At 41.2% G+C, this 16777-nt stretch overlaps 1 protein-coding gene across 1 annotated transcript in view; it reads right to left on the minus strand.

Annotated features, from left to right (window-relative positions):
* The window catches only part of LOC126334849 (derlin-2), a 66313-nt gene that overhangs the window by 36721 nt on the left and 12815 nt on the right, over window positions 1-16777 (minus strand). Inside the window, exon 4 of the mRNA XM_049997521.1 lies at window positions 10768-10890. Within this exon, the coding sequence (XP_049853478.1) occupies window positions 10768-10890 (123 nt within the window). The remainder of the gene's footprint in view (window positions 1-10767; window positions 10891-16777) is intronic.

Raw genomic sequence — 16777 nt, forward strand, 5'->3', positions numbered from 1 at the left:
GTACAGAGCCAAGTGGAGGGTCTGAATCAGAGGCTCAGATGGTTCTGCGACCGTGTAGGCTACAAATTCCTTGACTTGCGCCAACGGGTGGTTAGGTTTCGAGTTCTGCTGAATAGGGCAGGTGTCCACCATACGCAGGAGGCAGCTACATGGGTAGCAGGGGCTGTGTGGCATGGAATGGGCGGATTTTTAGGTTAGAGGGTCTAGGGAAAACAAAAGAAGGGCTTCAGTCACAAAGGGTGCAGAATGAACACAGGAAGAATGTAGATACAGGAACGATTCGTATAACAGTTGTAAATTGTCATAGCTGTGTTGGGAAAGTATCAGAGCTCCAAGTGATAATAGAAAGTTCTGATGCTCAAATAGTTATAGGCACTGAAATTTGGCTAAAGCCAGATATAAGCTCGGCCAAAATTTTTGCGAAGAACCTAACGGTGTTCGAAAAGGATAGGCTAAACATGCTGGCGGTGGTGTTGCTGTTAGAAGTAGTTTATCTTTTCACGAAATTGAAGTAGATACTTCCTGTAAGTTAGTATGGGCAGAGGTCATTGTTGGCAACCGGAACAAAATAATAATCGGATCCTTTTACTGACCTCCCAATTCAGATGATACAGTTGCTGAAAGGTTCAAAGAAAACTTGAGTTTGATTTCAAACACGTACCCGACTCGTACGATTATAGTTGGTGGTGACTTTAATTTACCCTCGATATCTTGGTGAAAATACATGTTCAATTCCCGAGGTACGCATAAAATATCATCCGAAATTCTGCTAAATGCATTCTCTGAAAATTATTTCAATCAGTTAGTTCATGAGCCTACACAAATAGTAAACTGCTGTGAAAACACACTTGACCTCTTAGCAACAAATAATCCTGAGTTAACAACGAGCATCAAAATCGATTTAGGGATTAGTGAACAAGGAGTTGTTGTAGTGAGATTGAATATTGTAATCCCCAAATCCTTGAAAAATATACCTATTCAAAAAAAGCAGAAAAAAATTCACTTGTCGCCTTCCTAAGATACAATCTACGCTCATTCCAAATTAATAATAGAAGTGTAGACCAGATGTGGCTTAAATTCAAAGAAATAGTATGGGCAGCAATTGAGAGATGTATACCAAATAAATTAACAAACGACGGAGCTGATCCTCCTTGGTATACAAAACAGGTTAGAACACTGTTGCAGAAACAACTAAAGAAACATGCCCAATTTAAACAGACACAAAATCCCCAAGATTGGCGACCTTTTTATAGAAGCTCGAAATTTAGCACTGAATTCAATGCGAGATGCCTAGAACAGTTTCCACAATGAAACTTTGTCTCAAAACCTGGCAGAAAATCCAAAGAGATTCTGGTCGTATGTGAAGTATGTTAGCGGCAAGAAACAATCAATGCCTTCTCTGGCGATAGCAATAGAGATACTATCGCAGACAGTGCTGTCAAAAAGAGTTACAGAACACAGGCTTCCAAAATGCGTTCACAAAGGAAGACAAAATAAATATTCCTGAATATGAATCGAGTACAGCTGCCGACATGAGTAATGCAGAAGTAAATATTGACGGAGAAGTGAAGCAACTTACATCACTTAATAAAAGCAAGTCACCTGGTCCAGACAGTATACCAATTAGGTTCCTTTCGGAGTATGTTGATGCATTAGCTCCATACTTAAGAATCGCGTTTGCTAGATGAAAGATCCGTACCCATACCCAAAGACTGGAAAGTTGCACAGGTCACACCAAAATTCAAGATGGGTAGTAGGAGCAATCCACTAAGTTACAGGCCCATATCGTTAACGTCAATATGCAGCAGCATTTAAAACATATATTGTGTTCAAACATTATGAACTACTTTGAAGAAAACGTTTTATTGACACAGTCAACATGGTTTTAGAAAACATCTTTCCTGTGAGAGACCACTAGCTCTTTATTCACATGAAGTGTTGAGTGCTGTTGACAAGGGATTTCAGATAGATTCCATATTTCTGGACTTCCGGAAGGCTTTTGACACTACCGCACAAGCGGCTTGTAGTGGAATTGCGTGCTTATGGTACATCGTCTCAGTTATGTGACTGGATTTGTGATTTCCTGTCAGAGAGGTCACAGTTCGTAGTAACTAACGGAAAGTCATCGAGAGAAACAGAAGTGATTTCTGGTGTTACCCAAGGTAGCGTTATAGGCCCTTTGCTGTTCCTCACCTATATAAATGATTTTGGAGACAATCTGAGCAGCTGTCTTTGGTTGTTTGCAGATGACGCTGTCATTTATCGACTAACAAAGTCATCAGAAGATCAAAACAAACTGCGAAATGATTTAGAAAAGATATCTGAATGGTGCGAAAAGTAGCAGTTGACCCTAAATAATGAAGAGTGTGAATTCACGCACATGAGTGCTAAAAGGAACTCGTCAAGCTTCGGTTACATGATAAATCAATCTAATTTAAAAGCTGTAAATTCAACTAAATACCTAGGTATTACAACTTAAATTGGAAGTATCACATAGAAAATGTTGTGGGGAAGGCTAACCAAAGACTGTGTTTTATTGGCAGGACACTTAGAAAGTGTAACAGACCTACTAAGGAGACTGCCTACACTATGCTTGTCCATCCTCTTTCAGAATACTGCTGTGCGGTGTGGGATCCTTACCAGATAGGACTGACAGAGTACATCGAAAAAGTTCAAAGAAAGGCAGCATGTTTTGTATTATTGAAAAATATGCAAGAGAGTGTCACAGAAATGATACAGGATTTGGGCTGGGAATCATTAAAAGAATGATGTTTTTCGTTGAGACGGAATCTTCTCACAAAATTCCAATCACCAATTTTCTCCTCCGAATGCGAAAATATTTTGTCGATACCAACCTACATAGGGAGGAGCGATCACCGCGATAAAATAAGGGAAATCAAAGCCTGTATGGAAAGATATAGGTGTTCATTCTTTCCGTGCACTATACGAGATTGGAATAATAGAGAATTGTGAAGGTGGTTCGATGAACTCTCTGCCAGACACATCAATGTGATTTGCAGAGATTTGATCAACTGACTGTAAATGTAGTATTCTACCATGATCTGTATATACTTTCTTGAACGTGTACATGCAGTGTTACTATGAGGGATAGTCATATAGTTTTAATTATTGCCTAAAAAAAAAGAAATAAAAAAAAATCAAGCTGCAACCATAAAACTTCATGATGGTGTTAGTTGACCCTCTCCATATTCACCCTTCAATGTGACACATTTTCCCCAATAATGGATAATTTGGCAGAGACCTTGGTTTTGTAAGTCTATATTCTAGCAGTTCTAGAAATGTCTCACCTCAAAAGTCACATTGTCATTTTGGAAATACCTTCCACACAATGATTTCTTTACCTGAAGAAATAGGAAGAAGTTTTTGGCTGCCATGTTAGCAGGATACAGACACAAGACGAAATTTCTTGCCCAAAGATGCAGCATGTATGCCACTGTCAGACACAGAACAAGCTGGGGCATTGTCTTGGAGCAAAAACTCTCCCTCAGACACCTTTCTGAAATGTTCCATCTTGACAGCAGTCTCTGATGGTTTGCCCCTTAAAATCACAATCACTTAGTGCCACACCATAACTGTTCAAAAAACAGTCAACATAACCTTGTCCAATGATGGCCAAGTTGTTGCTTTTTTCAGCAGTGATGAATCCACACGCTTCCACTGCTTCTTTGTGTCGAGGTCATAGGGTTGCAACAGCAACTGTCCATAGTGATTAGGCTACTAAAAAAAAAGTCATCTGAATTGGCCTGACAGAGCTGCAACATTTCTTCTGCTGCCTTTGTTTACCAGGCTTTTTTAATAGGTGTGACAAGTCGCAGAAACCACCAGGCTGTAGACTTTGTCATTATCAAAATGTCATGCAAAATTTTGAAAACTGACTGATTTCCACATTTGATGCTATCATTTCAGTTGTGAGACATTGGTCTTTGAGCACTATGACCTTAAAGTCTCTAGTGATTTCCTGTTTTTTTACAAAGAGAGAGTCTGTCATTTTGGTCCTCATCATTTAAACTTGTCTGAGCAAACTGGAAGCACCTGTGCTACATAACCAGAGTGTCATATGATAGTGCATTGTTGCTGTATTTCCACAAACTCGGCATTGATTGTTGCAGCATTGTTCCCCTTCAATGCAGAAAAAAGTCTACTGCTCGATATTCCACTGTATCATTATGACTCCCTCTCATAAGATGCTCCTGAGGAGCTAACAACTCAGATTCCCTAATGAGTTATAACCGTAATTCATTTTTAGTATCATAACTCCAAAATATAAAATTTCTAAGCAGACTGCTTGCTCCTAAAATTAAGTTCAAACCACTCTGCAGTTTGAAATTCTGGTGTACAAAAATATCAACTCTAACTGATGTGAAGGACAGTAAACTGCACATACATATATATATATATATATATATATATATATATATTTAATCTTACAAAGGAAAATGTACGATGGAACGTAACAATATCATGAGAAAGAAAGCTGCTACTCACCATATACCTGAGATGTGGAGTCGCAGACAGGCACAACAAAAAGACTGTCACAAATAAGATTATGGCCAGAATGGCCTCACGCACACGCACATTCGCGCACATGCGCGCACACACACACACACACACACACACACAAATGCAATTCACATGACTGCAATCTCTGGCAACTGAAACAACACAGCAGCACCAGTGCATGATGGGAATGGTGTCTGGGTGGGGGTAAGGTGGAGGCTGGGGCAGGGAGGGGGAGGGATAGTAGGGTGGGTGTGGGGGACAGTGAAGTGCTGCTGGGGAGTGCACAGTGACAAGATGGGGAGAGGGTAGGGCAGCTATGTGAAGTTGGGAGAGTAGATGTGGGCAGGGAAGAAGATGGGGGGGGGGGGGGGGGGGGGGGAGAAGCAAAATGACTAGGTGCCACGGTGGAATGAGGGCCATGTAGTGCTGGGATAGGGACAGGGAAGGGGCTGGATGGGTGAGGACAATGACTAATGGAGGTTGAGTCCAGGAGGGTTACAGGAACGTAGATTATATTGCAGGGAAAGTTCCCACCTGCACTATTCAGCAAAGCTGGTGTTGATGTGGAGGATCCATATGATACAGGCTATGAAGCCTGTCATTGAAATGAACGATGTCATGTTGGGCAGTGTGCTCAGCAACATAGTGGTCCACCTGTTTCTTGACCAGAGTTTGTCAGTGGCCATTCATGCAGCTTAGATTGTTGACCACATGACTGGTCTCACAGGTAGCCCTGCCTTTGATGGGATAGGTGATGTTTGTAACCAGACTGGAGTAGGTGGTGGTGGTGGGAGGATGTATGGGACAGGTCTTGTATCTAGGTCTATTACAGGGATAGGAGCCATGAGCTAAGGGTTTGAGCAGGGGTGTGTAGGGATGGACGAGTATATTGCGTACGTTCAGTGGACGCTGGAGTACTACTGTGGGAGGGATGTGGGAAATAGTAGGCAGGGCATTTCTCATTTCAGGGCACAACAAAAGGTAGTCGAAACCATGATGGAGACTGTAATTCAGTTGCTCCAGTCCTGGGTGGTACTGAGTTACAAGGGGAATGATTCTCTGTGGCCGGTCAGTGAGCCTTTGGGAGATGGTGGGAGACAAGAAAGATAAGGCACGGGAGATTTGTTTTTGTGTCTGTGAAGGCTTCAGTGAGACCCCTGGTATATTTCGAGAGCAGCAGCTCATCACTGCAGATGCGATAACCACGGGCGGCTTGGCTGTATGGTAGGGACTTCTTGGTATGAAATGGGTGGCAGCTGTCAAAGTGGAGGTATTGCTGGTGACTAGTAGGTTTGATATGGGCAGGAGTACTGATGTAGCCATCTCTGAGGTGGAGGTCAATATCTAGGAAGATGGGTGTGTTGGGTTTAGTTGGACCATGTGAAGCAAATGGGGTTAACTGCTGTTGAGGTTCTGAAGGAATATGGATAGGGTGTCTTCAACCTCGATCCAGATTGCAAAGATGTAATCAATGAATCTGAACCAGGTGAGCAGTTAAGGATTCTGGGTGTTTAGGAAGGATTCCTCTCGATGGGCCACGAATAGGTTGGCATAGGATGGTGCCTCATGGGTGCCCATAGCTGTACCCTGGATTTGTTCGTAGATAATGTCATCAAAGGAGAAGTAATTGTGGGTGAGGATATAGTTGGTCATGGCAACTACGAAAGAGGTTGTTGGTTTGGAATCCGTCTGGCATTGGGAGAGGTAGTGTTCAATAGTGGTAAGGTCATGGAAATTATGGATGTTAGTGTAAAGGGATGTGGCAGAAACAGTGATGAGCAGAGCACCATGCGGTAAGGGGACAAGAACTGTGGTTAATCGGTGGAGAAAATGGCTGGTATCGTTTCTATAAGAGGATGAGTTCTGGGTAATAGGTTGAAGGTATTGGTCTACGAGAGCAGAGATTCTCTTGGTGGGGGCACAGTAACCAGCCACAATGGGGCATCCTGGGTGGTTGGGTTTACAGACTTTAGGAAGCACGTAGAAGGTAGGGAGTTTTGGAGGGTGGGGTAAATGTAGTAGGTCTGCGAGACAGGGTTTGTCAGCTATGAGGGGACATGTGGGAGGTTTGGAAGTTGTTTTAGAGGTGGTGGACAGTGGTACTCCAAGGCAGGAGGAGGAAGTCAGCAGCTTGGAGAGCTTTTTGAGGTGGCATTGGACATGTTGCTCTAATTCCTAGAGTTAGAGCTGCCCAACACGATATCCTTCATTTCAATGACTGCTTCACAGCCTGTGCCATACAGATCCTTCCCACCAACATCAGTTTTTCTGAGCTGCGCAGGTGGGAACTTTCCCTGCAATATATCCTATGTTCCCGTAAGCCTCCTGGTCTCAAACTTCATGTCATTGTCCTCGCCCATTCAGCCCCTTCCCTGTTCCCATACAAGCACGACACAGCCCTCAATCTACCATTGCACCCAGTTTTACTCCTCTCCTTTTCCGCTCTCCCCCCCCCCCCCCCCACCTCTTCCCTGCACTCCGTATAGCCTCCCAACTGCCATAGCGGCCTTGACCTATCTCCACCTTGTCTCTGTGCACCCCATCTGCACAAAGCTGCCTTAACCTCTCTCCACCTTGTCCCTGCGCACTCCTCAGCACATCTCACTGTCCCTCCTCCACCCTTACTATTCCTCCCCCCTCCATACCTCAGCCTCCTCCTTACCCCCACCCAGCTGCCATTCCCAAGATGCACACACTGGTGCTGCTGCTCGCAGTGCGGCTTCAGTTGCCAGAGACTGCATTTTGTGTGTGTGTGTGTGTGTGTGTGTGTGTGTGTGTGTGTGTGTGTTGCCTAATTTTGACGAAGGCCATACTGGATGAAAGGTTATCTGTGACAGTATTTTTGTTGTGCCTATCTGTGACTCAGTATCTCCGCTGTATGTTGAATAGCAATTCTCCTTTTCATAATACTGTTTTTTAAAAGCTTCTGACACATTTGGTTCTATAGTTTTCCAGATGATATTTTAAAATTGATGATCCTCTCTCTTTTTCAAATGAAAGAGAAAAGGAAAGGAACGAAATCTTTATATATATATACAAATTATTCACAGAATCGACACATCACAATAATTTTGTCAAGACAATAGCAGAAATCATTTCACAGAATTCTGCAAACACTGCTGGGAATTTGTTTATTTGAGGCATGCTGCCATGGGATGGTAGACCGCAACTGTTTAGTACCGAGAAAATTGGACAATTACTTTTATTTCATCTGTCTCAGTTGCATTGATATAAAGCTCTGCTGACATACCCATTCTCAAACCATATACCATGCTATTAACTATAATTATTCATACAACACGGTGCCGAAAGGCACGAACAACCTCTGTATAGCAAAGGATAGTGGGGGCAACACATACCCTCACTGATCTTAACCTATGTGTCTGTTGGAGTTTGGTTGTGTCAGTCAGTTGCAACAGACACACAGGCTAAGATCAGTGAGATTAATTGTTGTCCACTGTATACTTTCACGAAATTATGTAATTGGATGGGTAAAAAATCTACTCACCAAGCAGTGGCAAAACACACACATAAACAAAGGTTGTAATTAGGCTAGCTTTCAGAGCTAGTGGCTCCTCCTTCAGGCAGAACGGTTGAAGGGGAATGAAGAGGGGTGAAGGAAAAGGACTGGAGAGGTCTAGGAAACGGGGTAGATTTCGGGAAAGTCACCCAGAACCATGGGTCAGGGGAGACTTACCACACGGGATGAGAAGGAAAGACTGATTGTTGGGGACTGCACTGGATGAGATTTGAAAACCTGCAAGCTTAAAGGTCGAAGACAGGCTAATATGTAAGACAGAGATTACTACATAAACATCATGCATGAGTTAATAAGAGTGAAAAGCTAAGTGCATTGCACACAACAGTGGTGGGATGGGGGTGGTGAAAAATACAATCTTCCTACTAATCTTTATTAACTTTATACTTTCCAACAACTATGTTATCTTTGAGGGAAAGACTTACAAACAGATCAGGGCTACGGCCATGGGGACGAACCTAGCTCCATCCTATGCCAACCTTTTCATGGGTTGCTTGGAAGGGTCTTTCCTGGGATTCATAAGTCTTCAGCACCTGGTTTAATTTAGATACATCGATGACATCTTTACCATACGGACTCATATGAGACTGACCTGTTAAAATGCCTAGAATCTCTGAATACCTTCTCTCAATGAAATTTCACATGCTCCTATTCTGAATCCCTTGCCACTTTCCTTGAGAACCATCCTCAACGAAGGCAAGCTACACATTTCTGCCCACATTAAACCTACCAACAAACAATAGTACTTACATTTTGACAGTTGCCATCCTTCCCATGTCAAATATTCCCTCCCATAGAGCCTTGGCATTCGAGGCAAACATATTTCTTCAGTTGCAGACTCTTTACAGCAATACACCACTAGTCTCACCTAGACTTCACTGCATGTAATTACCCAACCAGCCTAGCTCAAAAGCAGATTTCTCAGGCCATCACATACAATCCTGATACTGCTGATCCCTCCAAAAACAATTCTGGAGCACATCACTGGTGACTCAGTATTATCCTGGTCTGGAATGGATTAATCAGATACTTCGACAGGGGCATGACTTCCTAAATCGTGCCCTGAGATGAGATACATTTTGTGTGACATCTTGCCCACCACACCTAGAATATCTTTTCATTGCCTTCCCAATCCCCACAATATACTTGTCAGAGCCTATGCTCCTTCTGTACCTATCTCCCTACCCTATGGCTGTTACCCCTGTTAACATCTTGCTGCAAGACTTGTCCTATGCACTCTCCTGTCACCACCATTAACAGCCCTGTGACTGGCAAGACATACGCTATCAAAGGGAGAACCATCCGAAACAACACGTCGTACACCAGCTATTATGTAAACACTGTTCAGTCTTTTACATAGTCATGACTACCACCAATTATGAATTAGGATGAATGGGCATAGGCAGAGGGTGTATACTGTCAACAAGCAATATACTGGTGCAGAGCATGCTCTATAACATGACAATCGTGATCTTGCTGCCTGTTTCACCACACACGCCGTCTGGATTCTTCCCCTAAACACAAGTTTCTCGGAACTCCGCAGGTGGGAACTAGGGCTAAAACACGTCCTTGGTTCTCGCCACTCACCTGGCCTTAATTTACATTAATTTCTTCTATATCAGCATTTCTTCACAGTACTACTCTTTCCTTCACTCCATTTTAGTTTTCTACATCTATCATTGTCTTACCCATCTAGTTTTCACTGGCAGTTTTCGTAGGCAGTTATCTCTGTCTTGCGTATTACCCTGTCTTCGACTTTAAAGCTCTCAGGTTTTCAAATCTTGTCCAATGCAGTCCCCAACAATCAGTCTTTCCTTCTCATTCTGTGTGGTAAGTCTCCCCCGTCCTGCAGTTCTGGGTAACTTTTCGGAAATCTACCTCTTTTCCTAGACCTCTCCAGTCCTTTCCCTTCACCCCTCTTCCTTCCCCTTCAACCCTTCTGTGCGAAGAAGGGGCCACTGGCTATGAAAGGTTGCCTAATTACAACCTTTGTTTATGTGTGTGTTCTGCCACTGCTTGGAGAGTAGATTGTTTATCTATCCAATTAAATTATCTTGTCAAAAACTGATTGTATACTTTGCTGTACAGAATTGTCTGTGTCATTTGGAACCACATTGTATGAATAATTATGGTTAATGGCAAGGTATGTGGTTTGAGCATGTGAGTGTCAGACTGAAACAGGTAACTACTTCAGCAGAATTTTATCAATGCAACTGAGATGGACGAAGTACAAAATTATCCAATTTTCTCATTGAGGGAAATTATCGGAAGCATGACAAAATGCCATTCAGCAGAACCCCAAGAGCTCTTTATCAGTATGATCCTCAGTGGTATGATGATAGCTCCACTTAGTGTATTTTCCATGGGACCAGGTGGTGAACTAGAACTGCACTTAAGCATAATCGCTTACATGCTACTTGCTTCATAATGTGCACATGCCATTTTTTTTTTTCCCCGCCCTCACTAAGCTGGCAATGAACAACCAGCCACTCACAGAAGTTCTCTCACATTAGATAAAATGGAATTACTACAGATTGTACAAGTCTTTGCCTTTCTGGTGTGTTAAGTTCTTTCTTCACTTAATAGCAAACTGAAACAGTGTATATTTTGGGCAAACAAGTTTCATGGCAAACATTTCATAAATTCTTTCAATTCAGAAATTATCATGTTAGAGTTTACTTATTGAATGGCAATCATGATGTACTCACCTGGAAATTCATTAGGCCAAAAAAATTCATTCGCACAAATGGATTTCTTCGAGACCACACATATACTAGCATTATTGTAAATGCTTGTCCAAGAAAGAGCAGATTAATAAAATACGCAAAAAGCTGGCTTAGATAAGGAAAAATTAAAAACAAATCAAGCAAAGGATGTAATTACACTCTGATCAAGCTACATAGTGTGCACCTGGTAAGATATCAACAATGACTGTACCATTTATTTTGTAATGCACCTACAGAATGTATAAGGGGCAGTCAAATGAAAACGAAGCAGATGGGGGAGGGAAAACAAAAGACAAGTGCCAGTAGGACTCTGAGGGTCCCATACAAACTTAATTATGTACACAGATAGATTGTCTATATGTTTTGAAGAGTGAGCTTGCAGGTATCAAAATATGTAACATATAAGGCCACACCTGTTCAGTGTCTTGGCTCAGAAGCTTGAATTATTTACACTATCAAGGAACTGTAGACCTTAGTATTTGACATAAATTTCAACTTGATACCTATACCCAGACCTAAGAAAACAGGGTCTTAGCAGGCAGAGAGACAAACAAAATAAAGTGATTCTACGAAAGTTCTGGTTTTACCAATTGAGGTATGGAACCCTAAAAAGTAAGTAAACTGTTTATTATTTCAAAAGTAAACAACATACTTGTTAATGCATTTATCCCACAGAGACAAGACTGTCAATGCCTTCATGGATAATGTCTGCTGTAGCCTACAGGACCATGATTGTACCCAGGCACGCACTTATTTGTGCAAAGCAAATCGACAGTCACGAATATCTTCCTTCATGGCACCAAAAATATAGAAATCACATGGGGAGAAAAATGGGACTGTATAGAAAATGTGTAAGGGCTTCCCAGCAAAACTTCTGCAACATAGTTTAAACATCGTTGGTAACATGGGGGCCTACATGTTGCCAAGGTTGTTTTGGCTATGATGCAGACATTTCACTGGGAGTCCCTTATACATCCTTCAAATGGACCTGTTTCCCCGCAACCCAATTCTCATGTTTTTGATTCTATGAAGAAAGAGATTCTTGGCAGTTGATCCGCTCTGGATGAAGAGGTGAGTCTTTAGGCAGCCACAAACAGTTTTCCATGAATGCATTGACTGTCTTGTCTCGTGGGATAAATGTACTAACAGTTATGGTGATTACTTTCAAAATAGTAAACAGCTTACTTACTTTTCAGGTTTACATATCTCAATTGGGAAAAGCAGGACCCCACTTTCTTCTGTTAAGATCCCATCTGCCTAGTGTTTATTTGACAGCCTCTCATGTGTTACTGATTCTTTTGTATTCGTTGTCCTATCCGTAGCTATTTCCTTTCAAAGCACACTGATATACACAGCACTACACACATTTTATTTGGATAAGATATAAATAGTTGGTTTTAAGTGATTCCAGGTACTGGGCTACTTCTAGGTGATTACAAAAAAAAAACACTAATTCACTTATTTACTAGATTTCTTTGTAATGAAACCTATAATATTGCTTCAATGTACATTTCACAAAAATCACTCTTCATTTACATATAGTCATTACTATTTACAAAGTTGAAGTAAATGTGAACACTTACTGGCGAGAAAATGTGCCTCTCTTGGAAGCATGGCATCACAGATCTGTTCAGTAAGCACACAATTATTGAAAAATTCTGAAGTATTAGACCTGCATGTTTTAAGTTTCAGGAGCTCTGCACACTACAGAATATCTCATAATTAGTGTGAGGCAATGTCAGAATCAAACAGTGAACAGACGACACAAGTTACACAGACAGAACATAATGCAAATATTCCCAGAGCAAGGAAATCTAGAACTAGGTCAGTTTAGTTTACTATGAACTGGATGGAAGGGAAGAATGGGAAGAGTGTGGTTTCAAGTTTTGTCTGCAGACTTGTGGACAAAATAGTGTCACATCATCATCATCAACAACAACAACAACAACAACAACAGTTTCTAGCTCCTGGCTGAAACTACTTAGAACATAGACTTCTGCATTTTTTCCTGTCCTCCCACCACATTCCTCTCTCCACTCTGTCCCTGTCTTCACATTTTGGGGAAGCCTCAACCTAGAGAGTGCATCCCTTGATGGTGGATTGGGGAATGCTTGTCAGCATCCTCTGGCTGTTGAGGGGCAGGAGGGAAATAAAATACCTGACTAGAACGGCCAGAGAGAAAACTCCATCAACAAATCCAGCTACAATATGCACAGAAAGCCAGTAGCTGATAAACAACATGCTTTCAAGCATGAAAGCCACAATATGGCTGTAAATATCAACAAGAGAAACTTCAATAGATATCTATATTTGAAGACAGGCAACATTGACAAACCAAGTTTGTGTTACTACCATGTGCCACCATCCATTGGATGATGCTAAAACAAAAATGCACTGATTCATAGGCTTGTTAGAATTTGGAAGCCATTGCAGTAATTTGTGCTACGGGGTTTTTGCTATGATGGAAATAGTGCATTGTCCTTTTGTGATTCACCTTTTGCTTTTGGAAGCCAGCCGCTGTGGCCGAACAGTTCTAGGTGCTTCAGACCGGAACTGCGTTGCTGCTGCTACGGTTGCAGGTTCTAATCCTGCCTCGGGCATGGACGTGTGTTATGTCCTTGGGTTAGTTAGAACTACTTAAACCTAAGTCTAGGGGACTGATGACCTCAGATGTTAAGTCCCATAGTGCTTAGAGCCATTTGAACAATTTTTTTTCTTTTGGAAGGGAAAACACAAGATGAAATAAAAGCAAAATTAGGTACTGTTTAAAATGATCCTTCGTCATCAGTGATAAGAGTTCAATTTTGTTCAATGCTGCACACAGAAAGTCTTGGCCAGCTTGCCCAATAGATGTGGTTACCAAAGAAATTGAAAAAGTCCATGACATGATTCATGCTGATCAGTGAGTGCAAGCGTGCAAAGTAGCAGTCAACGGGAATAGCACTTCATATTTTATATGAGTTGGTGAAGAAAACAATTAACATCAAGTGGGTGCCACAATTGCTAATGGTGAACAAGTGAGTACAGCTTTGAATTATGAAGAAATATTTAGAGCAACATAAGCAAGGTCTGAAGGACTTGCTGTGTCGAGTTGTCGCATTCAATGAAATGCCAAGAAACAATCAAAACAATTGGCTGCTTCTCGTAAATCTGCTAGAAATAAAGCAGAGTTAGCTCAATCGACCAGAAAAGTTATGGCGATGAATTTTAGGGATGCGAAGGGTTTCATATTCATATACGATGACCTTTGCTTCCTAAAAAATGTCCTCTTAACATTTTCAGCTAATGGGAGCATCGACACCTTTTCTATAACAGTCACCAAAAGTAACCCATTGTTTTGATTGCTGCCTGGTTTCCTGTATGACGATTAATCCACATCTGATCCACAATGACAACTTCGCATAAACAGTCTATTGGATCTTGCTTAAGTTGCTCTCAACACAGTTTTGTAATTCAAAGACGCACTTACTAACTGCCCATTGTGAGCAATTGTGGAACTCAACTGAAGTCCTTGTGGAACTCAACTGAAGCCCTGCAGATATCTCTTAAATTTCTCAAAACATGGCACAATAGTTCAAAACCACACTCACTTGCTGTCCATCATTTGTAATCATAACAGCCATCAGCCTACCAATTTTTCGACACCAATCCAACTTGTGATTTTTTATTTTTATATTTTTATTTCCTTATTGACCAACGAGAATCATGAAACATTTTCATTTCCTCTTCTTTTCTTGGTATTTTCTATTTCTCCGGTGTGCCATCATCTTCCCTTGTAGTCTTTTTCTTTCTCCTGTCCATGTTGTATTTCTTCTACACTGAAATTTAAAATTTTGTTCTTAAACAGATTTCTGTTTGTTATTTCCTATTCTTTCATGTTTCTTTCTAGATCTTTCCTCATTTCTGTAATCCACGCTACTATTGATTTCTTCTTCCAGAAATACAGGAACATCTGTTTTGCAAGTCATTCAGCAGAGATGTCCAAAACAGATTAATCTTCTTTTAACTACTACTTCTGATTTCCTCTACATTTTTTTAGATATCCTCATTACTTCACATTTTCCAGCCATCTGTAGTTTGTATTGCACCCCCTATGGCCTGCTTATAGTTAATTGTCAGGCATTCACAGCCATATAAACATTCTGGCTGTACCACTGTGGTATAGTGTCTTAGTTTTGTTTCTCTAGATATGCATTTCTTGTTATAACTATTTTTTGTCAAACCATATGCTCTCCATTTCGTTAATTCCCACATCTACTGCTAATTTTTCTAGCCCATTCTGTTGTATAATTTCTCCAAGATACTTGAATTTACTTACTCATTCTATTTTACCTATTTGAGTTTCTATGAATTTTGGTGGAGTTTTTTGTGTCTGTCATGGATTTTGTTTTTCAGCTGAAATTTTGAGACCAAATCTATTTGTTGTTTCTGCTTTATCTGAATAACTGCATCTAGCAGATTTTTTGAAAGTACAGGGTGAGCACAAAGTCTTGCCCTGATTGTAACATTTATTACAGAATAATTGTTTGACATAATAATTTACATTTGATGCCATAACACAGGTTAGTGTTACTAGTTTTTAGAAGACCACTTACATTAGTAAACCTCAATGTGTGCTCTCTTGGTAGCCTGGAGAATGTCGAGGCAGTATTCCAGTTCCCGCCAGGTGTTTTGTAACATGTGTTCTGTCACAGTACCCACAGCAGCTTGTAGCTAGCCTTCAGTTCGTCAACGTCAGCAACTGGTGTGACGAAGACTATGGCCTTGATATAGCACCAGAAAAAAAAATTTCAAGGGGCGTAATGTCTGGAGAGTGGGGTGGCCAGGGTGTTGGACCGCTCCTCCCAATCCACTGATCCGGAAATCACGCACTAACAAAGCGCAGTGGGGGAGGGGGCGATGCTCCATCTTGCTGGAAAATTATCTTTGGTTGATATTCTTATAACTGTGGGACAAAGAACTGTTGCAAAATGTCTATATAAATGTTAATGGTAATTGATTTTTCCGAAGAAAAGGGTCCAAAAACCTTGTTAGGCATGAGGTCACACTAAACATTCATTTTTTTCGCTGTCTCACTGTGACTGCACAGTAGCATGTGGAGACTCTGCACCCCATATACAGACATTATGTCTATTTATCATTCCACTGACATGAAAGGTGGATTCATCAGTAAAGCATATGCGATTTAAGTAATCGTTAACGCCATCAATCCTGTTGAGAATATCAGTTGCAAATTCAGCACGTTTCAGCAAATCATTTGGTTGCAAGGCCTGCACGATTTGCACTATGTAAGCATGCAACCTAAGCCTTTCAGAAGACTCTTCACTACACTTGCTTGAGGTATTCGAAGTTCACGTGATGCTTGATGAGTTTATTTAGATGGACTCCACTGATACAACTGCCGGACACGAACAACAGTTGCATCACTCACACAAGGCCTGCCACTTCGAGGATAATCTTCAACGCTGCCTATTTTGTTAAACTTTGCATACCATTGCTTTATTGATTTAACGTCAGGAGGGCTACGTCCATAAGAAGCCCGAAATTTACGCTGAACACTAATGGGCGATTTAGTTTTGTGAAACCAAAGCACGCATTGCACTTTCTCTTGCTTCAACGCCATTTCGACAGCAACTAACATGACCTAACAGACACTGTCGGTGTTGTGGAGCACTAACGCCATCTATTGATCACAACAACTAGTAATACTAACCATGTAATGGCATTAAATGTAACTTATTATGTCAAACAGTTATTCTGTAATAATTTTTTATAATCAGGGCAAGATTTTGTGCTCACCCTGTATTGCAAAATCATCTGCAAAAGTCCAGCAGTTTCCTTCCTAGAATTATTGACATTCCCATCTAAGAAAATTTAATAACTTCACTGGAAGGTACTACAGGTAATCTCTTTGACAAGAAATTGTAGGAAACAAGCTTCTTTTTGGTAAAAAAAAAAAAATGTTCGCCACAAGGTGTTACTGCAAAACGCA

Source organism: Schistocerca gregaria, chromosome 1 (genome assembly GCF_023897955.1).
Source record: "Schistocerca gregaria isolate iqSchGreg1 chromosome 1, iqSchGreg1.2, whole genome shotgun sequence".
NCBI classification, from domain to species: Eukaryota; Metazoa; Arthropoda; class Insecta; order Orthoptera; family Acrididae; genus Schistocerca; species Schistocerca gregaria.